This window comes from Bombyx mandarina, chromosome 05 (genome assembly GCF_030267445.1).
Source record: "Bombyx mandarina strain Sakado chromosome 05, ASM3026744v2".
NCBI classification, from domain to species: Eukaryota; Metazoa; Arthropoda; class Insecta; order Lepidoptera; family Bombycidae; genus Bombyx; species Bombyx mandarina.
This window is the reverse complement of record NC_143212.1, coordinates 14,285,899-14,312,638: the sequence shown is the minus strand read 5'-3', so window position 1 is coordinate 14,312,638 and position 26,740 is coordinate 14,285,899. Positions and strand designations below refer to the sequence as shown.

General features: G+C 37.3%; 2 protein-coding genes across 16 annotated transcripts in view; one reads left to right on the top strand and one right to left on the bottom strand.

The window, feature by feature from the left end:
• Positions 1–26,740, top strand: part of Khc-73 (Kinesin heavy chain 73) — a 147,722-nt gene that overhangs the window by 2,823 nt on the left and 118,159 nt on the right. The gene's annotated exons all lie outside the window — the stretch shown is intronic.
• Positions 22,190–26,334, bottom strand: LOC149503015 (uncharacterized). Its single transcript, XM_089727453.1, has 2 exons — positions 25,633–26,334; positions 22,190–22,401 (listed from the first exon to the last, which is right to left on the bottom strand). The coding sequence occupies exons 1-2, from the start codon at positions 26,077–26,079 to the stop codon at positions 22,387–22,389; spliced, it is 462 nt and encodes a 153-aa protein (XP_089583579.1). The 5' UTR covers positions 26,080–26,334; the 3' UTR covers positions 22,190–22,386.

The following is a 26,740-nucleotide window of genomic DNA, read 5'->3' as shown; positions in this document are numbered from 1 at the left end:
AATAAATCTGGATATTTTCTGATATTAAAGTCATTATTTTATTGTTTTAATTACATTCAAGACTTTTAAGCTATTGCCTAGATTTTATCGCGGCCCTTGAGCGCGGCTTGAGAGCGGAATCATGAAATTCCGTAACAAAAAAAACCTTCCACCCCTCACTACGCCTACTATGTAGCTCGCGTTCAACACATTCACACGTTGCGCTTGTGTAGTGTTTAAAGTAAGAAGTCTAAACACCGATTTATGTACTATCAAAGTATGTGATATACTTTGGTGGGTAACACAACGATAGCGCGATTCAGCTTTTCCTCAAGCGCCATCTATCGGCGACAAACGGAATTGTAAAATAGAAAATTATATCACATTACAATGCGTTGGGTGTGCCATTTTCTATCGCTTAGTCGAAGAATTTTATTACTACTCCTACTACTCATTCAGTGATTGGAGTGGCATTAAAAATAAACTAGCTAAAACGTTGATTCTGGGCGAATGATGAGAGTTAGAACTAGCATCCAAAGGCGTGTCTCTATCCCATGTAGCGCCCTCTAGTGAGTGCGCGGTCAAAATGGAATACTCGGAATGTAGCAGATTCATTGAAAGTTAGCCCACTGAGTTTCTCGCCGGATCTTATTTTATTGTTGTTTTAATATTAAATTATTATTGTCGATTTATAATTGCATAAGTTGATAAAAAATGTTATGCAATAGCTTTACCGCGGCAGTCTCCGAGTGCCACACGTCTTTTTGTTAAAAGCAAGTTCCTCTGGATTTCCTGTCCGGCATAGTTGGATTAGCCGTTTAGGCTACCAATGATTGGGTAGGGGAAAAAACTGAATTAATTATTTTCCTTCAGTTATGTACATCTGTCCTCTATCATTTCCAGTTGTCCGCTACGTATAATTGTCTATTAATTTTGACATGCCATGATATCAATATATTCCGTAGGGACGTTAATATGTTTGCGGTTTTATCTATCCTTGCCCTAGTTAAGATACGCGAGTAATTTACTTTTGGTACGTTCCGCTCGTGAAGTTTTCGCTTTGTTTTGTAAATAATACGATTCGACTATTTCCGTATTTTAAACACGAACATTGCAAGTCTTCGTTTGCAATAGAAATAATAAATTGTTTGCTTCAATTTTACTGTAACATGATTTCACTGCAGTATCATGTCACTCACTGTTTCTAAAAAAATCAATAGTCTTTGTTTTTCAATTCTGCATCTATTATATTCAAAAATATATTATTTAACTTAAGTGTACCCTTTTGTACCTAAGTGTATTAAAAAAAACCGTTAGTTTTCGAGCCTGTGTTATTTGAGATGCTCTAATAATCATGTTGCTTGAAAATCTTGCGCAAGTGATGCTAACTTGCAACGAACATACTATACCGAAAAAATGGAAACCGACCTATGGTAAATCAAAACATTTAAGTTGATATTTTGGGTTATAAATATAATACGTGCATACATTTCGGTTCATTTAAGAGCTCGAGGGAGAAGTATCAAGGTTTGTCGTCGTCTGGTTGTTGTTTTTTCGTTTGGACCTTAATCAGAAATAACTCTGTCTAAGAAAAATTTAAGAATCTCATTTGTTAAATTCCTGTTGTTTGGTTGCATACCGCATATTATACAAATAATGCCGTTTTGTGTTGCGATAAAACATGTTTATCTTGCGGAATAGTATTGAAAAATATATTGTATCTAAAAAACGGGTAGAATTGTATTACTGAGTTTACGTAAATCTTGAAAATGATAGTCGCTTTTTCTTATCGAGCCCACAAATGTGCTAGTGTTGTTGCTATCCCTAGTTGAGTCAGTGGGCTGTGTCTATGGGTTAATGCGTTAATTAATGGGAATTATTAAAAGAGCAAACCAGCGGACCACTTAGCGCTGCACTACACCAGGCAACTGACCGGAACCGATGGAGGCTGGCAGTCGACAAGCTGAAACAGAGTCACGATCCTCAGTAATGAGGGAGCGATAGAGAAGAAGAAGAAAAGAATGAGAATTAACCCATAGACACAGCCCACTGAGTTTCTCGCCGGATCTTCTCAGTGGGTCGCGTTTCCGATCCGGTGGTAGATTCTGCGAACCATTGCTCTTACCAGGGCCAGTGTTGGCAACACTTCAGTCTGAGCCCCGTGAGCTCACCTACATAAAATGAACCTAAATGAAATAGCCTCTCAAGACTATCAGCATAGGTAGGAAAAAAAATTGAGTTAACGCTATCAATAAGAGTTCAATAGAAACGCAACAGTGTACGAGTATAATAATATGCTTTAATAATAAAATAAGATAAAAATAACATTACTGATATTGCGAATAAATAAAGTAGCATAGCAAAGTGATACTCCGCAGTTCAATGATCTAATTACAAACTCGATCGTATTTGTTTCGAAAGAGTTCTGTTAAAACCAGTTTCTTTAATCTAAAGTATAAACATATTGAATAATTATTTACTGGTTACATTTGGTCTTATTTTTATTGTTGCTAGGATATCTTGTGAGTCCGCACGGGTAGGTACGACCACCCAATTTCTGCCGTGAAGCAGTAATGCGTTTCGGTTTGAAGGGCAGGGCAACTGTTGTACTGTAAAAACTGAGACGTAAGAACTCATGACTCGAAGTGGGTGGCGCCATTTACGTCGTAGGTGTCTATGGGCCCCGGTAACCACATAACGAGGTGGGCCGTGAAATCCTCCACCCATCTAAGCAATAAAAAGTGCAAAATGTGCATAAATATTTAGTTCTACTTAGTTCTTGGACCGTATCTATCGCACGGACTGAATTATAGAGAAAACACTGGAAAGGATTTTTACCTTTTAAAATTTTACCACTCTCATTTGTTTTACAAGAAACAAAATACATCAATTATAAAATTAACTACAACAGTAAGCAAAAACAGGTCTTATCGTCACGTGTACATTTTACAGGGCCTTGACCTTTGTTATAAGTTTTGGTCCTTTACTATGGCCGTTATAAGAACGCCAAAGGCCATACAGCTAGTTACAGAGGAGGCTATCATACATAGAGCGACGACGAAGACGTTAGTGCTTACCTCTAAAATGGACTGCCTCCTGTAGGTCCCATATCCTATGGGAAAAGCCAGTTTCCAAATGACATAAAAACATATACTCAGTAACAGGGAGCGGTTTGAATGTGTCTATGGGATTGTTAATGTCTAGGGGGCGTCCATTAATAACGTGAGGTGTTCTAGGGTGGGAGGTGATCAAACTAATTTTTTCCAAATCTCACTTAGGGAGGAGGGGGGTCTTGGCAAATATCACTTAATTATATTTCTCGCAGAAAATGGTGTAAAATTGCGTGAATAATTATTTCTGGAATAAAATATGGACAAATCTGGAAAAATAGTATTGTTCGTATTCGTCCAAACTTCGCAGAGCAAGTTTTTTTTTTCTCAATAATCCTACACGTTTACCGTACAAATAGAAGTTTTGAAGAATCTCGCGTGAGATGAGAGGGAAGTTGAGAAAAATCTTACGATATCTCAACAAGGGGGGAGAGGGGATCAAAAAATTCTCAAAAACGCCTCACGTAATTAATGGACGCCCCCCTATGGGGAAGTAGGTATATACTTCTACATATACTTCTATACTTCTACTAGGTATATACTACATATAATACTAGCGACCCGCCCTCGCTTCGCTTCGGAAACATGAAATTGTATTATTGATTATTTACGACATCACATTAGAAACCTCAAAAATAACATTATTTCTCCCCTATTTAATGGATGTTATTATACATATAAACATTCCTCTTCAATCACGCTATCTATTAAAAAAACTGCAACAAAATCCGTTGCGTAGTTTTAAAGATTTAAGCATACATATAGGGACAGAGAAAGCAATTTTTTTTTATACTATGTATTGATGCATTTTCAGTAATTCCCTTTGGACGATTAATAATAGTACCTACATATTACTTCCGGTGGTGTAGCGATTCAGTGATTCACGTAATGAATAGTTAAAACGAGGAGGTGCGTGTTGAACGATCAGGCATGCGATTCGATTGTCGTGTCGTATCGATTGACCTAAATGCTTGCCACACGAAAAAAATATTTAGTTAATAAACAGCCAAGTATAATTTCATGCAATAAAATTATCACCAACTAGCTGACCTGACAGACTTCGTAGTGCCTCAATCGATAAATAAAAGACCTAAACTTTTGTATAAAATAAACTTAGAACAAACAAAAGGAATCCGTCCGACGGAGGACACATCAAAGGAAAAACAAAATTGTTATTTTTATTTAATTCCGAGCATTTTCACATTTATTTACGTTCTAAACCTTCTCTAGACTCTCACAAATGATTCAAGACCAAAATTAGCCAAATCGGTCCAGCCATTCTCGAGTTTTAGCGAGACTAACGAACAGCAATTCATTTTTACAATTTACTATTAAAAAAAAAATCTTTATTCCAACTGTGTGGAAGTTGTTACCTTTAATTCCTGTCTACGTTTGTGCGTTGTAAATAATCGAATGAATAAGATTAGTATGATCGACTTTGAAATATGCCTTTAATGGGACCACGACGCACTTTCATAAATAGTATTGTTTGTCAAACACCATCTCGATTGTTGCCGGTTAGGTAATCTGTTCGGCTACATGCTGTGAGAGCTCTCCGTGCTCCCGTCGAGTTCGCCTCTGGTGGTAAAATTTAACATCAATAAAATTGTATGATTAGTGTTGCTGTCATAACTGACTAATCTGCATTTTATTAGCGCATTGTGCCAATAAAAATGATAGCTGTACATTGATTGATTAACTCTGACATTGCCGTGCTAGTGCCATTGACAATGTTAATGAATCGCTGGCCGGTTATCTAGCTTAAGCACTCGTCAACATGTTCACATTACGCATCCGACAATCAGTATAACATTGCAAAAATTCTTTTATTTATTTATTGCATAGATGTGTGGACGAGCTCACAGCCCACCTGGTGTTAAGTGGTTACTGGAGCCCATAGACATGCACAACGTAAATATGCGCCACCCACCTTGAGATATAAGTTCTAAGGTCTCAAGTAAGTTACAACGGCTGCCCCACCCTTCAAACCGAAACGCATTATTGCTTCACGGCAGAAATAGGAAGGGTGGTGGTACCCACCCGCGCGGACTCACAAGAGGTCCTGCCACCAGTAATTACGCAAATTATAATTTTGCGGGTTTCATTTTTACTACACGATGTTATTCCTTCACCGTGGAAATCAGTCGTGAACATTTTTTAAGTACGTATTTCATTAGAAAAATTGGTACCCGCCTGAGATTCGAACACCGCTGCATCGCTCAACACGAATGCACCGGACGTCTTATCTGTTAAGCCACGACGAATTTACTGTAATATGTCATATGTTTGTATACAACCAGTATGGGTCGCGTGATAACATCACGACGGCGCTTCGCCATGACGTGTACAATTCTTGTGTGATATCTGATTCTGAAACCGTTGATAGCTTATTCACTTCTAAACTTCGTATCGGACTTTTACGCAAAAAAGTGACACCGTGGCTATATGGTCTAGGTAGGTATATGGATATATGTATATCAAATCTCTCGTACATGCAATGCAATGCAAGCATGATCTTTTTACTACTGCCAATTTTATTTTATTTCTCTTATATCAAACATGTCTATTTTGAAAGAAAGAAAGAAATGAAATAGAAGTGTGTTTCTAAAGTTGTGTTATAAATCTTTTCGTTACAGAATAAAATGTATTCGATTATGAATCCACTGTAGTTAAACGATATATATGGACATTGTATTTTGATAAGTAATCAACTGCTTTTCCTCTTTTCGTATCAGTAACGCACTAATTATATCAATTATACACGTACGTACGATTCTGTCTGTATCTTTATGAAATATTCGTGTTTATGCATCAGAAGTCGAATACAAATCAGGAAAAAAAGGATGGTTTGTGAAACTTGAAATTCGTGTTCGTCTTGGCTGTGTGGTGTCTGTCAGCCTTGTACAGCTCCGCCCCTTATACTCCCCATGGGTGTCGTAAAAGGCGACTAAGGGATTCCACGGAGAATGGTCACCAGCGTTCTGTTAGTAATTTTTTTATTGCTTAAATTGGTGAATGAGCTGATGTCCCTGGACTTACCACGTAAACCACGTCACCTTGTGACGTGAGTTGTAAGTTTCAGTTTTCTAATCCAACGGCGGAAGGGTGACTTCAGACCGAAAAGTATTAATGCTTCGCCGTAGAAATAGGCAGGGTGGCTATTGCGTATGATGGCTCACAAGACGACTTGCCTATAGCTAGCTAGCTAATACTGTTGCAGAGCGTATTGTAAACTTCCGCTGGTAAGTACCTACCGACATCGTGCCTATCCCTATCAAACCAATTATACGATCCTGTTTGAAAGATAGAACAACAGGAACAATAGGAATAGAATTGATAAAAAGTGATTTTACTGCCGTTACTACCCAATGATTTCGAATATTGAATTCTGTATAATACGAAAGCATCAAACTATGAAAATATACGATTTCACTATGAAAATTGATACTCTAAATGAAAACTGATGTTTGAAATAACCTGTGGTCATTGGATAAATTTACCATGTTAATTTCTAACATTTTGTTTTTAACGACGGCTTACGTTGACACATAATATAATATACCTAAAGATCTTACGTTAACTTTCTAATAATATGAACTAAAACTTATAAATAGATGGGGAAGTTTACTGGTGGTAGGACCTCTTGTGAGTCCGCGCGGGTAGGTACCACCGCCCTGCCTATTTCTGCCGTGAAGCAGTGGTGCGTTTCGGTTTGAAGGGTGGAGCAGCAGTTGTAATTATACTGAGATCTTAGAACTTATATCTCAAGGTGGGTGGCGCATTTGCGTTGTAGATGTCCATGGGCTACAGTAACCACTTGGCACCAGGTGGGCTGTGAGCTCGTCCATCCACCTGAGCAATAAAAAAAAAGAAAAAAACAAAGGTATTTTAAAATCAATACTAAAAATAGGCATAATATGACAAAGACAAATGATATAGACAAATGTCAATGTAAACAAACATGTCATATTTCAGTGGCGCACTCATTTCTACCAGTTTTCGTACATATATTTTTTTATCTTACGTAGGTCGTCTCGTTCCTGATTTCCCGAGGACCCCGACAATCTCTTTGTGTACGACCTCATTCCGCTTTGAATGCTCGCCTTTAATAGAGAGATGGCTTGTCGCTGACGGATCAACATCTGCAGATGTTCCTCGCTTGCTTAGAATTTTATGATGATGTGTGAGAATGTTAATTTACTCGCTATACTAGTCAATGGTACAGTTTCTTTGTTTTTTCGGTAATCAGCCAATTATTTGTTGCAAGGAACCTCTTATTCTGTTCATTCGTTATGATTGTTTTTTTTATTGCTTAGATGGGTTAACGAGCTCACATCCCGCCTGGTGCTAAGTGATTACTGGAGCCCATAGACATCTACAACGTAAATGTGCCACCCACCTGGAAATATAAGTTCTAAGGTTTCAAGTATAGTTACAACGGCTGCCCCACCCTTCATACCGAAACGCATTGCTGCTTCGCGGCAGAAATAGGCAGGGTGGTGGCACCTACCCGTGCGGACTCACAAGAGATCTTACCACCAGTCATTACGCAAATTATAATTTTGCGGGTTTGATTTTTATTACACGATGTTATTCCTTCACCGTGGAAGTCAATCTCGTGAACATTTGTTGAGTACGTATTTCATTAGAAAAATTGGTATCCGCCTGGGATACGAACCCCGGTGCGTCGCTCAACACGAATGCACGGGACGTCTTATCTTTTAGACCACGACGACTTTTGTGCACAAGTAGCGGTTTTTCTTTTCATGGATTGACCACCTGGAGTCGATAACCGTGGTTTGCTAATGTAATCTCCAAGGCGCGATTACTATAATGATAAAAGGACGATGGGACTTATCCGGGGATTTATCTATATCCTTCCACGACTATTGGGATACTTGAAGTCGATATTTCGAGCGATGTCCATTAAAGGAGTCATTTGGAGGGACAAGGCCAAGCTGGCGTCCAAAATGATGGGAGTCCTCAACAGAGCGAAACGGTACTTCAGGCCTGGACAAAAACTTTTGCTTTATAAAGTGCATGCCTGACTACGGGTGGAGTACTGCTCTGGGCCGGGACCTCCAAATATCAGCTACTTCCTTTTGACTCCATACAGAAGAGGGTCGTTCGGATGGCCGATAATCCCATTCTTACGGATCGTTTGGAACCTCTGGGACTGCAGAGGAACTTCGGTTCTCGCTTTACAAAATTCATTTGTACCGTATGTTCCATGGGGAGTGTATTGCGGTGATCCTGTCATCTCGTTTTTACTATCGCACCCCCCGCCACGGGAGTAAAGTTTATCCATTTTACCTAAAACCACTGCGTTCATCCACAGTGCGTTTCCAGAGATCTTTTTTGCCACGTACCATTCGACTTTGGAATTGAGCTCCTCTCTACCGTGTTTCCCGAGCGCTATGACATGTCCTTCTTCAAACGAGGCTTGTGGAGAGTACTTATACGTAGTGTTCATGAGAGAGGGTAACCATTAGGCCGTATCCTCGTCGGCCTACAGGGATAAAAAAGTAAAAAATTCAAAAAATAATGTCTTTTAATTTCGCTTAGTTTTTGTTAACGGACGTTGTCGTTTCTATTTGAGCTTTAACCCTTGCGGCTTTTAACACGTATCTGTTAGGTAGGTCAAACCGCCACTCCCTGAGGTTCATAAGCCATGACGGCGGTTATCGATTTTCCAAACAACTTTTCTAATAATGACGTAATGAAATTTTGTTTGCGAATTATTTTCGAATAATATTCTTATTGCTGCATTCCGTTATAAAAGTTATTTTATTATTAATTGAACCCTTGAAATACAGGAAGTATATGGCGGAAGCTTATATACAGTGGACGCTCTGCGACATAATATGATGACGATGTACATAAGATTCTTAACAATTAATAAAGAATATCATAACAGCTGTGTATGTTCATAGTAACATGTGTAACAATTCTGTTACGACTATTATCTTTCACATAAATTATAATATTTTATAAAGTATGTAGTTTTAAAATAAATAAACTGGTTCAAAATATAAATATCGTTATATTTTGAACAAGTATAATTATTTTAAAACTAGTATGTTTCTTGATTCATCATTTTAAACGACAGCTTCCTCAATCGCGTCGGTTATTAAGAAGCAATGTCGATAATACTATGATTTCTTGTGTAAGGGCGAGATTGTTTTTACCTCAAGACTTATGGAACAATTATCCATTACTCATTGTTGATGTATTGTTTTGTTCATTTTAATCGATCTGATTACTTTAATTATTGCAGCATGGAATAATTACGATTTCGATTACAGATGAAAAAACTGCTTTTATAATAAATCTCATATAGTATTTATTTCATACATTTCTAATGGTCTGTTAAAAATTAGGGCTCGTCAGTATACTTCGCGTTTCGTTATTAAGGTTACTAATAAAATCAACTGTTTTTGGATCTCGAACCTCCGACCGCGGTAAAGAGTTAATTAAAGTGCTAAATGGAAACCTGTAGTTATACATTTCATTGATTTCTATAGTCATAGTCCATAATCAAGAACCTACTCGGATATCCGAAACGTTATCCGTTATCCGGATATTGCAAAATAAAATGCAGTAATGCGAGATAGAATGTTAAAAATATTTTAGAAATATTATAATTGAAATATCGTCTCTTATTTCTTTTTTTATGGACAGTAAGTACAATCAGAAAGTTAATAGGCCGTATAATACAATTTTGTAATAAATGCTAGTGTGTTAGGCAATAAATTATAGAGATATAGAATAGAGAACGATTAAACCGGCGAAACCTTTTAGGATCGTTGGTGTTTTGTAAAACAGGATCTTCCAATGTTTCCGTCGTTTATCTCGATTTACGAATAATAAATTGGTTTTAACCTCTATTTAGGATTGCGAAGAAACGTTAGGAAAATCTATGAAGGGAATTTACGTTTAAGTAAATTTGTAGTTAGTATTTTAAGTGGATTTTTCGAGTAGAATCGGTTTCCTCCGAATTCATTAACCTCTAATACTGTTTTCTGCCTTTATTTCCACGTAAACTTTATTAATTAATTTAATAACTTGGTTGTTGTGCAAATATTAAATATCTAATCTATATAATCTATCTTTAAATTCTATGAGTACAAAAATTTGTGTATCAAGGTAAAAATGACTACTACTATAGGATTCCTTTTTTTCATTGTCCGTTTTTAACTTCACTTTTTTGCTTTTAAAGCATTAATTTTAATCGGCTTACGTCCGGAGATAAAATAGAAACGCTATCTCGTACTGAATTATTTTTACGCCGACGAGACCTTGCTTTAAATCGTTCCTCCTTTGTGCATTCAACGACGCCATTGTTGTCGTAGTTACGCCAAGGTTTTTGTCTTCGCTCCCTTTTAGTGACGTAAATAAACGTAATTACGCAAGGGAAACGATCCCCGGAAAAGGGTCGTCCCGTGCGCTTAGGAGTACGATGTCGTCTTCGATAGGCGGGCTTCCGACTCGAAATTGATGGTCATACAGACAGCTCTCGACAGTTGTGAAGTTAGATGATCCGTTAAGTTCCTTCATGCATTGAGTTTCAGACGGATATGTTCATTGTTAAAAAACTTATTCAGGATATTTATCATGTTTGAAAATTTTATATGTTTTCCGGAGACAGTGCCAAAATCTATCATACTATCTACCATAGTCGTCTTATACTGCTTTTTTTTCTTCATGCAATTGAGTTATATAGGATTTTTTAAATGCAATCGTGCCTAACTTACGTCCTGAAATCCTGTCAGTTCTTATGTCTGGAGAGCCTTCGATAATCGCTCAACGTGAGATTTCCAGGAAAAATGTACAAGAGCTCTGAAAACGTTTCTCCATTTTAATGTTCTCTATTTACGATACAATTATAGAACAGAAATCGTTTGACTTAAAGAAAAATACGCTTGACGTTCTCCTATGAAGCGATGCGCCTGTGCCTTTGCCTTTGCTCAAATTCTGCAGATAGGTAGGTATTGATTTGTCTAAGGAAAAATGTGTGTTACGTGTTCTCGAACGAATTCTAGTAAGAAGGAAGAAGCGTATAGCTATAGTAAATCCGTTCACATAGTTGCCACCAGTTCACCTGTTTCTGCGTGTCAAAATCAGTCATTGTTCGGGCTTGAAGCGTAGGACCGACAATAAACAATACGAACTCAGCTCTCAAGGTAGATGGCGGCAAATCGTATTGTTTCGATGGGTTCCAGTAGCCTGTCAACACCAGGTGGGTCGTGAGCTCGTTCAGAAATAATAAAGCAACAGTGGCGTAATGTGTTTTAAATAAAATTGTTATTAAATGTGTGGAAAAAACGACGAAAGGATGATCTTCCACTAAGCGGGTGTAATTGTTCGGTAGACCGACGGTCCCAATGTTATTGTTCGGAACTTGTATTGCAATGTATTCAATATATCTTGAAAATGTCGAATATCTTGTGTTCTGTGATGGTTATCTGCCGCCACAAACGAGATTAATTGTACGTAGAGATATTTAAAGACTAATGTCATGGTATCCTAAGATATTTTCATTAAATAATATTTGTAGATTATAAAATTTAAAAAAAGACGCTTATATAGGAAACCGAACTAACAATTAATTTCACCCTCTTTTTATCCGTTTTATCTTTTATCCATTACTTTTGATGTCAGGCAGGATATTAGAGCGAAATTATAAAATTATTGTAGTGTCATCGGTAGTTGATTTATTGAACGGTTCGAAGCCTGCGAAAATGACGTTAAAAAATTTCGTTACATACAAACACACATACATACCAAGGCAACAAAAAGCGTGTGAACAGAGTAAAATTTTCGGACGGCGAAAACAAAACCCCAAATCCAATAAAGACGAAGTACCTGAATATAGGACCTACTTTAGGGACCGCATACAAATGCTACTAATACAGATAGAGCACGATTTTAACTATTCATTAAGTCGTCTGGGTCCGACGTTCTTTCGCATTATTTATAAGGAAGGAAGGGGGTTGCCATAACTCTCGCAGGAGCACTAGGGGAGTTTCGCTTTGTGAATTTCCTTTTTTTCTTCTCCTTTATTTACACACCTCTGTCGTAAAAGGTTATTCACAAACCTCTACTTTGGGTTCTCATAAGCATCGCTATGACGTCTGAATTTTGTTCCATCTAAACGAATCTGCTCTTAGTTTAGTACGTGCAATAAAACAGCGAACATCAAAGGCTCGAAAACACATCAATCTCACTTTGATGTGTGTATGTGGCAAATGTTAGGAATGTATAGCAGTCATCAAGTTGAGTGCTTGCAGCTTATGTTGTCATTTACGATCAACGGTGGACCCATACTTGGACATTGAATTCAATACAACATCAATTTGGAAATGATTTGATTCGATCTCCTGTCGTCATGATGTGAATCACCTATTACTATTTACGAGGAGCTTGCAAATGTAAGGTGAATGGATGGATTTTAGGCTAAAGTGAAATATTCAGCTTACGACGGTCGCGCTCGTGAAATGATTACGGCGGACACTCATGGGAATCAGTAAAAATGGAGCGAAAATATCTTACACTTTGCCATGACTGTATATTCTTTTAGTCTAAATTTTTTTTTTTGATGGTTGGAAGAGCTCACAGCCCTCCTGGTGTTAAGTGGTTACTGGAGCCCATAGACATCCACAACGTAAATGCGCCACCCACCTATGAGATATAAGTTCTAAGGTCTCAAGTATAGTTACAACGGCTGCCCCACCCTTCAAACCGAAACGCATTACTGCTTCACGGCAGAAATAGGCAGGGCGGTGGTACCCACCCGCGCGGACTCGCAAGAAGTCCTACCACCAGTAAATTTTTTACCAGTTTTTATTAGCTTTCACGTATAGTTTAGTTTAATTCAAGAATGTGTGTAAATAAAAATAGTCTTGGGACTTAAACGAATGCAAACAGAACGGTTATAATCGCAGTGGCGTTCAACTTAGACTGTATGAAACTATGGTAATTAAATTTGAATTAAAAGAGCAGGGTGCTGAAAAAAAAAAACAGTCGGTTCCATGATTTTGTGTATTGTCAAGGCGAGCCATTGAATTCCTGTGGTAACCCAAAAAACGGATTTGTCTGTTCCTAACATTCAACTCGTAGTCTTCGATTAAGCCGTGATCGTGGCGCTTCCAATGTCCCCAATATTGAGAACCTATTATTTTTTCTAATGAAATACGCGCTTAACAAATGTCCACGAATGACGTCCTCGGTGAAGGAATAATATCGTTGCATAAAGATCAAAGCAGAAAAACATAAAAATTGCGTAATTACCTCCACCCTGCTTATTTCTGACGTAAACCAGTTATGCGTTTCGGTTTGAAGATTGGGGAAAAATGTTGTACTGTAAAACTGAGATTTAGAACTCACGTCTCAAAGTAGGTGGCGCCATTTACTGATGTCTAGTGGCTTCGGTAATCATCAATAAAGAAAACTATGAAAACTTAAAGTCGTAGTGAGAACCCGTTAAGTAGTAATATTTTATAATGGCAATTAGATTGAATACTGCTCGCGTTACGTTCCGTTGCACCCACGCAGACGTCGCCGTAGACTGAGTTTAACGACACGTCTACACACTTCGGTGAGTGCGATGAAGGGGTTATTAAAACGGAGCACCGATTCGACATATTTTTTTTATATAGCAATAGTATTTTGCTTAGCAATAGAATGAACGTGCCTACGGCCGACCTGGATTGAAGTAGTCACCTGAGCCCACAGATACAAGAAAGCGAATGCCACCGCCTACCTTTGGGCACGAGGTCTAAGTATTATACATAAATATAATATAACGCTTCCCTCTTTTTACTGGTGGTAGGACCTCTTGTGAGTCCGCGCGGGTAGGTACCACCGCCCTGCCTATTTCTGCCGTGAAGCAGTAATGCGTTTCGGTCTGAAGGGTGGGGCAGCCGTTGTAACTATACTGAGATCTTAGAACTTATATCTCAAGGTGGGTGGCGCATTTACGTTGTAGATGTCCATGGGCTCCAGTAACCACTTAACACCAGGTGGGCTATGAGCTCGTCCACCAATCTAAGCAATAAAAAAAAAAATCTTCCTTTAAAATAATTTTGATCACTATTTTGACAACCTTGAGGCAGTTCGGACGTTCACAAACATAAGAACTCGGTATTACTGGAAATGTAATGTGCTTTCATTGATAGTCTTATAACACAGGACCACGATTCGTGTTCATCACACAACGTAAATGACACTGCCACCTTATAATATAAGTCCGAAGTATCTATTGTATCCAGATCATGAGAGTATTAACTTCAAATATGATTTCTTCGTGACAAAAAAAAAAGACTCATATTACGGAGTTCAATTGATTAGATTATTTCAGATATTTATAAAGTCGTGGCCTAAATGGTATGGGACTAAATTCACACGTTGTGATATCAATGGGCTCCGCTAATCACTTAACCCCCGCCGAGAGCTCGTTCGCAAATCAATGCAAAATAAATTCATAGTAATACGATATTTACAACTGGAACGTGACTACTAGCTGCGTTTAACTACAAATATGATCGAATACAAAAAAGAATCTAATACAAAATCAACTTGGTTTGTTAAATTATTGTCAGTTTATTTACCTGCACGCTATGACCCAGTGACCCATATAAAAACGATACAGCTCAAAATGAATTATCCAACTCGATCGGGACTCGTTGATGTGTTAAATATTCAACTGTATCCGACCAAAATGAATAAATATCACGTTAACCGTTTTTTAATGCCTCAGTAATTAAAACGTTGATTACAGTTGAGGTCGTAGTAAAAATATATTCAAAAGACAATTTAAAGATAGTGTGATTGTTAGAAATTATAATTTAAAACTAATTATTATTTGTACTTTGTTCTACTTTCTCGACCAAAGTACTAAATTAAAGGAGAAGTAGGTAAATGTATTGGTTTTATTAAAACGTAAAACATGAAAAGTGAAGTATTTTTGCTAAAGTATTTTTTTTTATTGCCCTTGTAGGCAGACGAGCATACGGCCCACCTGATGGTGAGTGGTTACCGTCGCTCATGGACTTCAGCAATGCCCGGGGCAGAGCCAAGCCGCTGCCTACCGCTTAATACTCTCCACAAGCCTCGTTTGAAGAAGGACATGTCTTTATGTTTTTATTAAAGAATGGTAATAATTAATCGAATCACTTTTACTGTTTAATGGCACGTTTTTATTGTCATTATATTAGTTCCGAAGCTACGAATACTTTACAGTTTTCATGACCGTCGTTCGTGAGTTTATAATGGCAATTAAAAAGGCGAGATTAAAAACTATGCGAATATAATAGTTTTAATTGTGTCTACGTCGAGAAAATCGAAAGAAAATACTAGAAACAATGGTAATTTTAGGGATAGCTATATTAAATGTATAATAGAAGACATCCGTCAAAAACCTGACTCGCGCTGTACTGTATTTTCAAGGTAATAATGCACATTATGGTTATAATGAGCATCTTCCGAATGGACTGTCAATTTATCGAGCAACTTTCGCTCTCACTCACTCTCTCGGTGCGCTATCTTTTTGTTTTGTATAGGAACAGAAATGAAGCAGTTCACAGAGACACATACACAAAGATACTGTTTTAACTCAAAATAATGTTATTTTTTTGGGATTTTTTTTATTTTAATACCTCTGTCCTACGTATAACTGGCGGGAAGCAGTTCAGCAAGCAGGCGTTCCGGTTCGAAGCATAAGATAGCCGTTACATTTGATGCCATTGAAACTTAGACATCGTATTTCAAGGTAGGCAGAGGCGTGGACGTTGCGTTGTTTTTTTTTTTTGCTTATATGGGTGGACGAGCTCACAGCCCACCGGTGTTAAGTGGTTACTGGAGCCCATAGACATCTACGACGTAAATGCGCCACCCACCTTGAAATACAAGTTCTAAGGTCTCAAGTATAGTTACAATGGCTGCCCCGCCCTTCAAACCGAAACGCATTACTGCTTCACGGTAGAAATAGGCGGGGTGGTAGTACCTACCCGTGTGGACTCACAAGAGGTCCTACGAACAGTGATTACGCAAATTAAAATTTGTTGGTTTGATTTTTATTACACGATGCTATTCTTTTACCGTGGAAGTCAACCGTGAACATTTGTTGAGTACGTATTTCATTACAAAAATTGGTACCCGCCTGGGATTCGAACACCCCGTGCATCGCTCAACACAAATGCACCGGACGTTTTATCCTTTATGAACTCCGATAACCGCTTAATATCAGGCGTGCCATCAAGTCGTCAGGTCATCAAAGTATTTTTTTTTCTCTAGTTTGAAGCAACACAAATTCAATCTGTAAACAAATTTAATGTGTGTAAACCATATCTCGTCAGACGTAAACATGTAAACGTGTCTTCTGAGAAATTCTCGCTCATCTGTTGTTGTTTTGATTATAAAATCAAACGGTGTTCGGGCGATCATCCATCTGCACGACTTGCCTTTCGTAAAACATCTGCACTGTTTAGTTCTTACTAAACAGTGCAGAGAGTACAGGCTAAACAGTACAGGCTTATAGTTTCTTAACTATAAGCCTCGTTTATATGAAAGACCACGCAACAAAAGGGTTCAAACGATAATCACGAGAGAGTACTAAGCCTGCGATACAAAATTATTTACCTAACCTTTTTCTACCTATGCTACTGTGTTAATTGTACGTACACGGTAACCACAAGAAGTAAACAAGTTTGCGAGTCGATTTTATGATACGTGATGATATTCTTTCTTCGTGGAAGGAGTTTATGAATAGGCGATGATAAGCTGCGTGTTTCACGATAATAACGAAAAAAACCATCGATACACAAATTGGACACCAGTAGAAAAATGAAATGGGTAATAGAAAATATTAAGAAATTTTAAACAAGTTGCTTTAAATTTCGTTAATTTTACTTCTGTGCTAATTCTGTGTTAGTTTGTCTGTGTTAATTAATCTGTGTTAATTTGTTAGAAAGGAACTTTATACATATCTATACAAATAAATAAAATTGGAGCGTCTGTTTGTAATATTAAATAACCGCTTATTACTAAATGCATATGTATGTATACACGGTACATACACCAAATACGTATTTTTAAAAAAATCGTCTTTCTTTGCCTGTCTGTCGGTCGATCTGTTTGTCTGTTTGTTCCGGCTTATCTCTGGAACGGCTTGACCAATTTTGTCGGGACTTTCACTGATAGGATAATAAAAGGAGTAACTTAAGAGTATTTTTTTAGATTAACTTTGCCTCGCAGCGTTATCCGCGGTACGACAATAACCGCGGGTAACACCGCGGGGTTTAGATAGTAGTAAATATATATGTAGAAGGTTATAGAAGTTTTCTTTAAACGAAATGTATAATAAATTTTACAGAAGTGTGTTCCGGTGTGGACGTCGCTGAAATCATAGTTGAGTAAACAATTTGCTTGCATTCACGTGTACAAACAATCGTTTTCCGATATCCTGTGTGTCTCGTGAATCGACAAACATTTACTTGTTGGACATAGATTTTAGAACTCACTAACGCATTTATTTAGTCTTAGTCAGTTTCATCAATTCTTAGATTCAGAACAAAGTTTAAAAGTATATTTTATATATGAAGAATAATATTTTTGTCGGGTACACCTCCTTCCCATACGATGGACCGACCACATTTTAAATGTAGCAGGAATCCCCTAAATGCCCATATTGCAGACGAAACCTATTGGTGGTCTTTCGAGTGATGCTGTTGAAAGTATCACAGTCTATTTTCTGCGCTCGTTGCGTATTTACAACCTAATTTAGTGTTGAATAGTATGGATGTTTATCACGTCGATATCATCGCATTTTATATTTGTTGCTGTGAGCCTGAGATTGTATTGATGTAAAACGGTTTTTCCTGATCTAATCGAATACCTACTAGAAATAAATTAAAAATATTGAATTTTTCGATGTAACTCCAAGAAAAAGTAATATTATCCCTTCGAAGTAATTTGACGCTGCAGTGCAATGCTTAAATGTGCGATTAATGTAATACTTTTCTAATAAATTTGTATTGCATTTGTGGAACTCCACTTCCAACAGTCAGGAAAAAATACACATAGTGCAGTAGTTTACTTAATTCTGTATTGCTTTATTTGTAACTCCACTTTTACAATCTTTAGACATCTGCTCACTACCGAATACACTGATTTCTGTCCCGTTTTTTCAGACTACCGCCTTTTTTATTATGTCACGTCCCCACTACTGTAATTGCTCCCACCAACGGTGTTGCTATTTGACAATCCGAAAATTGTCTTAGTATTAACAAATTTAAGGAGGCCAAAAAGTTTATTGCCGCAATTGGCCACCGCCTCAGAGGGCAGGGCCACGATCCTCGGTCTGGTTCGTACCGGGTTCAGAGATTATCCATTGCCATACAGCGTGGCAATGCTGCTAGCGTAATGGGTACTTTCGGGCCGGGTGCGATCCAGAGTAGCTTGTTTGACTAGCCGATGCCTACGCGCGCATTGCTGTTAGCGTGGACCTTTATGTTACTTATGACGACGCTTGCAGCTGAAAGTAAGTATTGTACTTTTTGACGAAGCATGTTGCTGATAACTTTATTTCTGTAATCTGACGAAGCATGTTGCGGATAATAACATGTACTTTTAGGTTAGGAATATTGTTCTTTTTTTTAAAATAATAAATAAAATTAATTTTAACAAATTTAATTATTTTACAACAAACCTTAAACATTTTGTTTAATTGATGTGGACTACATTTTTATCTATCTACGAGTTACTGTACTAATTTTGTTCTCGCTTTTTAATCACAAAAATGTTGCGAGACAAAGAAGTAAACACTAGAAATGCTAACGCACTAGTCATATTGTGACTAAGATAAAAATTGTTTGTTGGTTCCATACAGAAATGCACAGTTATAAAATCACAAGACAAATAGCATTTGGAATATAAACGATGCTAGATGGAGCTCAGACTATGACGTGCTGCATCATATCAGATTTCTATCTTGTTGTGAGTAGCGTTGGCAAAAACGACGAGGTCAGCCACCTTCGTTGTGTGAGCAGGAAAATTAACCACAACGAAATTTAATCAAATTGTTTGAAAAATTATGCAGAAGCGATGTAATGTTTGTTGTGTAAGTATTAATAACCGCCTTGTATATTCATATAAATAACCTCGTTATCTTTATTTATTTTGCAATCTGTTATTTCTTATCGCGCCTGCTGTGATGATGCGCGTGCGATAAAACTTAACAAGTAACATTTTGTCTCGTATGACAGATTTCATTTACCCACTATTGTACGTTTTTTAAAGTTTGCACTTATTAAAACTTATAGGTTTTGTATTAATTTAGAACTCTAGTATATGTAAGCTTATAAAGAAATTTCCAGCTACTTCTAATTTTTGAATTACCAAGAAACTTGACATGCTTATGTTCTTCTGATGACAAAAGAAAAGTATGTCTATAAACGAATGAGCAGATTCAAAAAGTAAATAATGGGTAAACGAAACCTTTCAAATCTATACGTGTTGGTATGTAGTATGTGTATATGTATGCAGTGTGTAGTATGTATGATAATATCTATACGTAGCTTTGTGATTGTATTTGGGTTTATTAAATTTGTGTATACTATTTTATAAAACTAATAGCACTTTTTAGTACCCACTTTTTAGTATCAAGCCAAAAATATTATGTAATGATGGAAAATGAAAAAAAAAACAATATACAATACATATTATGTATGTTTGCTGTATATGTTTGTTTGACTTTGCTCCAATCGTCATTAAACAGAAGATTTAATCGAAATATGTCCAACCATTTCAGTCTCTATAAAAGATACACATAAATACATAAACTTTTTATATAAGCATATAGAATCCATCGGTTCCATCATTAAAAAATCTTTGATCCTTTGAACCTTTTTGGCTAATCTTCATTAGCAATCTTTTAAATTTGTTATTGTATACCAGAACAGATGAAATTTGAATTAATTAATAATTGAAAAGTATTTTGCCATCGAGTAATATAAAAGTAAGTTTATACAATAAAAAATACCTGATAATGTTTACTGTACATTTGATTTGTTGAGGTTTTGAAAAGATAAAAAAGATTTTAAAAACAATCTCACAAACGAAACGAAAAATCAAACATGCTTCAGAATTTTTTCTTGCGACATGTCAGCAAATGATAGGGCTATTGAATTTATTCATGAAAAAGATAGCTTAGTGAAATTTCTGTTCGTTTTCTGAATACAAAATCTGATGATTGATGCCTTTTGGTCAGAATTTTGTTGACGAATAATAATAAATTTTGAAAAGTAAATTTACTCAACGGAAAATTACGAAAGTCAAAACTTGTAGGTTCGAAAACGAATAAGTCACATCAAGACTAGAATGTTTAAAAAATTGTACTTTCGATCTTAGTATGTATATTATGAAGTATCTTCTTGCTTACTAAAACAAAAGTTTTGAGTACGGTAAGAGTACACTTCTAAGATAGAAAATACTTCCATGGTTGATTCGATTTAATGTTTTTTAACCGACTTCAAAAAAGGAGGAGATTCTCAATTCGACTATGTTTTTTTATGTTTGTTACCTCATAACATTTGACTGGGTGAATCGATTTTGATGATTCTTTTTTTATTAGAAAGCTAACGTTTCCCGTGTGGTCCCATTTCAATTTAGTCCAGTTTTGATAATGTTATCCATTACAAAACCTTAAATTTGCATTAACTACGTGCGCGACAAATAGATGAATAACTCAATATCACGCCAACCGATTTCGATGATTATTATTTTTAGTGTATATTAATTTGTTTTGGAATATCTTTTTTTTTCTATTTGAAGTCGGTTTTTGTTAAAGCATGTATATTTACAATTATTATTAATTTTATATAATAGTTGGCATGCTTTTTTTTATTGCTATATGTGCGGACGAGCTCACAGCTCACCTGGTCTTAAGTGGTTACTAGAGCCCATAGACATCTACAACGTAAATGCGCCACTCACTTTGAGATATTCTCAAGTATAGTTACAACGGCTGCCCCACCCTTCAAAGCGAAACGCTTCACGGCAGAAATAGGCAGGGTGGTGGTACCGATCCGCGCGGACTCACAAGAGGTCCTACCACCAGTAAAATGCACTGTAAAATATTAATATTTAACTATAACGACACTTATTGTACGAATGTACGTTCAAAAAACTCACTTATAATCATAGACCGTTTTATGTCATAAGTCAATCTTCAAAGGAAACCTCAATTGTCAATAATCCCATGGATTAGAGGGAAAGTGTGATATAAATTCAAATGAACGCTTGCCCATTTTCCTTCGGGGTTTCAGAGTTCGCGTGGCGTAGATTTCATACTCTTGTTTATTACAAGTACATATTTGTATACAAGCAGCACTAGTACAAGTAATGTGGTTTTTTATTGTGACTATACTTGAGACCTTAGAACTTATATCTCAAGGTGGGTGGTGCATTTACGTCGTAGATGTATGGGCTCCAGTAACCACTTAACACCAGGTGGGTTATGAGTTCGTCCACTCATCTAAGCAATAAAAAAAATTATCAATATAAAAGTTAAGACTGGTAGTAGAACCTTTGACGTGCTCAAAATACACTATTGGGTACTAATGTTCTGTCTGTTTCATGACATTTTTTACTGATGGTAGGACCTCTTGTGAGCCCGCGCGGGTGGGTACCACCGCCCTGCCTATTTCTGCCGTGAAGCAGTAATGCGTTTCGGTTTGAAGGGTGGGACAGCCGTTGTAACTATACTGAGATCTTAGAACTTATATCTCAAGATAGGCGGCGCATTTACGTTGTAGATGTCTATGGGCTCCAGTAACCACTTAACACCAGGTGGGCTGTGAGCTCGTCCACTCATCTAAGTAATAAAAAATAAATAAATAAAACATATGCTTACAGTATTGTATCTCTTATTGTTATTATTGAATAAAATATGTTATTATTTCTTTGTCGTTGATGTGAATAATACAATTTATGTGCGGTATTTTTAATGTCAAGGTGTTTCGTTGCAGATCGGATGAGTCATTTCAATGTACGGAATTCTCAAACAAGTGTTGCAAATGATGTGACAATAAAAACCAGCAGCGTAACGACAAGTTCTTTTATTTGTGCAAGAATGCAGAAAAGCAGGTAGAAATGGCTGGCACGGCTTGTTTTATTAACACTATCCCCCCTTCGTTGGCTTTGGCTGGCGGCGGTGGCGTTGGCTGTGGCGGAAGGGGGCGTGTTAATATGGCTTGGCGGCTTGGCTGGCGGCAGGGCATGACAGCTGACGTCACGTCCGTTACATTCGGCCATCCTGCAACAATTGCTCCCGCAATGGGGAACACACAAAAACATTTAGTTCTCAAATAAATCAATAAGGTCTTCAGTTTCGACCTGCTCATCGGAACTACTAGCGCTATCAGACACATGGGTTATACTTTTATAGGGCCTTAATGAATCTGTTGATACCAGGCCAGTGAAGTTTTTATAACTTCGTAAACCTTTTAGATATACTTCTAATTCGATACCAATTGTTACCTACTACTTTAGTTACTACATACGGACCTGAGTACAAATCGTCTAATTTGGTATTAATCCTAGCGGCGCTACTAACCAGTTGGCGCCTGTCTCTACGATACAAATATGCCTTTTCTTATAAACATGAGCTTTTTTTATATTAATGTTGTGTGTCATTATTGTACTCGCTTGTTTTATCCTAGCTGCAGCTATCTTACGCCGTGCGTCAACAGTTTCTGGTTCGCGACCAAGAAAACATCACATATTGACCTACCAGAGCGCGTAAAGATTAAATCACAAGGCTTGTAGCCGCTGTTACTTTTAATTGTGTTATTTGTGCCTCAAATGACGGAGTTTAAATTATTTGAAGTTTCACTAGGATCAGTTGCCCGCAACACATAAAATTATATGTTTAGTTTGTTCAACCTGGCCAATTAGCGCGCGGACAAGCAATACCGTTTAACGTATGCCTAAACTGTTTATCTTCTGATATATTTTTTTTAAAGTACCTACTCGTAAAAGCTTTCCCGTAGTCTGTCACCACGTAATTCGGGTATCTGGACAAACCCTATTAATATATTTTTCAATGCACGAATGGTCCCGATTGAATTTACAGTACGCGTTAGTTCAGCTATCACAAATTTAGACAACGCATCTTTCATTACGATCATGTACTGGTTGGTGCCCTTTAGATGTCCTACAGAAGGGCATCATGTTATCTTTTTGTACCATGCGCATAGTATCAGATGGTTTAGAGATCGGATATAGACAGTCTTCTTTTTTTTAACATAGTTATCCTTCTCATGTGTACAATAAAGACATGCTGCCACGTATTTCCTAATAAAGCGTGTCATTTTAAGAAACCAATATTGGCTTTTAATCAAAGCTAAACGATGATTTAGATCCACGTGACAAATGTCGTCATAGTGCATTTGTACAATTTTCCATTTAGCCGAAGGGACTGCGAGTCTATTTCCCTTAAAAAAATTTCGAACTAGTTCATAATTATCTTTAACATCAGCGCGACTTCGTCCGCGTGGAATATAGTTCACAAATAATGCTTTATTTTAGAACAAATTTGGTTAGCATAAAAAAACGTTATAGTGAGCCAACCTTAACATATAGATATATGCTATCGCGGACATTTTTTTTTAAAGGGGAACAATTCTGTCACATTATTTTAGCGAAACTTTAACCGCTTCTGCAGCGCAGGCACCGGAAGCTCTTAAAAGGGAAAATAACCCGATTTTGAAACATTTACTGGTACTTCGCTTGTATTGGCCTTAGCGTGACACAATGATGGTCTTAGCGGTCTTAGCGTTATATAGCCTATAACCTTTTATATAGCCTATAACCTTTCAATAAATGGGTTATTTAACACTGAAAGAATTTTTCAAATCGGACCAGCAGTTCTTGAGATTAGCGCGTTCAAACAAACTCTTCAGCTTTATAATGCTAGTATAGATTGCTTTATAATCGAACTAAGCTTTTCGTCCTGACATTGCACAGTACAGAATCAATTAGTAACTTTAAGATAATTTACGTTCATCATGTCAACAGGATGCCTATTAAGCGCGTCTACAAATGTTCCATACGTTCACCAGGTCTATACTCAACACTAATGTCATAATCTTCTTTCAAAACTCACCATCGCGCCATGCGTGGTATAATGCCGCGTTTGGTAAGCGTAGCACAAACCACAGTACAATCAGTTTCTACTATATCATGCTTACCTACTTCATAAACACGGAACCTACGTAGCGATTGTACGACCGCCAGGTTTTGAGCTCTTAACTATGATACACACTCTTCCTTCCTAGTAACCCGGCTAAAATACATAACAGGCCGCAGTGAGTTGTCAGTTTGTTTTTGTAATAGTATACAAGAAATTCCTAAGTTACACGCATCGGTTTGTATTTCTGTAAGAAGCATAGGATTATACAGAGCTAGCATAGGTTTGGAACATAAACTGTTTTTCAGTTGTTCGAAATTCGCGTTATGTTCACGGCCCCACACCCATGATTTATCTTTTTTTTTTTTTCTTAACACAGTTAATGGACGCGCAAGTAACATATAACCAATAAACTGTCGCACACTATGAGCATTATTTGGCACAGGAAACTGCGAAACGGCCGTCAATTTTTGTTGCACCCGGCTGTATACCGTCTGAAGATATTTTATGACCTAAACAAGTGACTTGTTTCTCCAAGAATGAGCATTTACTCATATTTAATTTGAAGTCTCCACCATAAAATTTCCCAAGTACTTTCTCAATAACTATTGAACCTGATTTTATATCAACCGAGGGTAGAGGTAAATCGTTTAAAATTGCTAGTATCTCGATTTGACCTACATTTATTTTTACTCAATTTCTTTTCTACCCACAGACTCAATTATTTTATTAATTAAACGCATTTAACCACCCCATCTTGAAGAATAATGTGGACAAAAAGAAGAAACGCATGAATACAGATGGCACATATGCTAAACCAAAAGGAGTTCTACTGTACTCGAAATAATGACCTTGCGGCGTAATGAAAGCAGTTGTGTGTCTGGCACAATGCTTAATTTATGGTAGCCCTGGTCTAAATCTAAACTCGTGAAGTACTGTTCGGTGGATACTTTTATATTTTACCATAGCGTTTAACGCACGATAATCAACGCATAGCCTACTGTCGCCGTTCTGTTTCTTAATAAGACCACTGGTGAAGCATGACTAGCTTGAGATTATTTTATAATGCCGGCATCTAAAAGTTAATTAGCTTTAGATTTAACTATCGTTTGTTCATTATGAGAAAGTAAAGGTGGCGATACACGGGCTGATCACTAGTAAGCTTAATTTGCATTTGGACTAAATTGGCAATACCTAAATCATGTGTATTCGTAGCAAAGCAATGCTTATACTGTATTTTTTAAATCTGAATGACCCTTGTTATTCAATGGCTCCTTTTAATTTTTTTTTATTTCTACCCTCAAATCTCGAAATATTTGTAATGGCATGGCTAGGGCAAGTAGAAATGCAACACACCTGGCTGTTTGGCTGTGGCTCCTCGCAGCTGTTGGCCCTCGGCAGGACCTCGCCCGGCGGCCACATGATGGTCTCCGAGCTCATGTTGATGACTTTGACGTAGCTGTCTTCGCCGCGCAGCAGCGTCGCAGGCAGGGAGAAGGAAGCTCGTAGCCGTGAATCTCGTAGTGCCGCAGTGGAGTAACCACGTTGCTGCTCTTTTAGTTTCCCTCCACGTGAACCAGAATTATGGAAGGACAGGGCGGCAGGCGCTCTTGGTCCGACGACGTCGAAGTCCCTTTGATTTGATTGTTCCAGGTTCTTCATCCTGTAGCTCAAGTATCGCCTTGTGGACCTCCTTCTGAAGCAATTTTTCAACACCTTCCTCGCCAGTGGAATAGGAGCTTCATCTTCTTCAAACTTGTCAGAAGACCGAGAGATCTGAGCGTGTATATGACGTTGTTTCATTTCTTTATGCCACTTCTGATTGTTGCAAATGATGTGACAATAAAAACCAGCAGCGTAACGACAAGTTCTTTTATTTGTGCAAGAATGCAGAAAAGCAGGTAGAAATGGCTGGCACGGCTTGTTTTATTAACACTATCCCCCCTTCGTTGGCTTTGGCTGGCGGCGGTGGCGTTGGCTGTGGCGGAAGGGGGCGTGTTAATATGGCTTGGCGGCTTGGCTGGCGGCAGGGCATGACAGCTGACGTCACGTCCGTTACACAAGTCTTTGTTTAACTAATTAATGTTTAGTAAGCGTCTATATTTGTACTTCGATTTATTGGAAATTTAATAAGGAACTGTTTCAAAAAAAAAGTTCTTAAGTTAATTAAAAAAATTGTTTAAATAATTTTTTTATTCAAGCAAGTTTCTTTCTTATTATTAAATGCTTCGGCAAATGAAGAAAGTTTTGTTTCTTTTTCTTTCTTGTTACGTTCTGTTACTGGTGACGTTGATTAGGTAAGTTTATCCTGTAAATAGTTTAGTAGCAGAGTAAAATTGCGACCTGAATAATTGAACTTAATTATTTTTTTGTATAAATGTAGTGAATTTAAAGTACTCCATGATGATGAAATCTTATAATAGTTAAAGTGATACATGTGATGATTACGTAATTCAAACTTGAG

Coding starts and splice junctions, on each gene's coding strand:
- LOC149503015 (XM_089727453.1), bottom strand. CDS start 26,079: ATGAAACAACGTCATATACACGCTCAGATCTCTCGGTCTTCTGACAAG.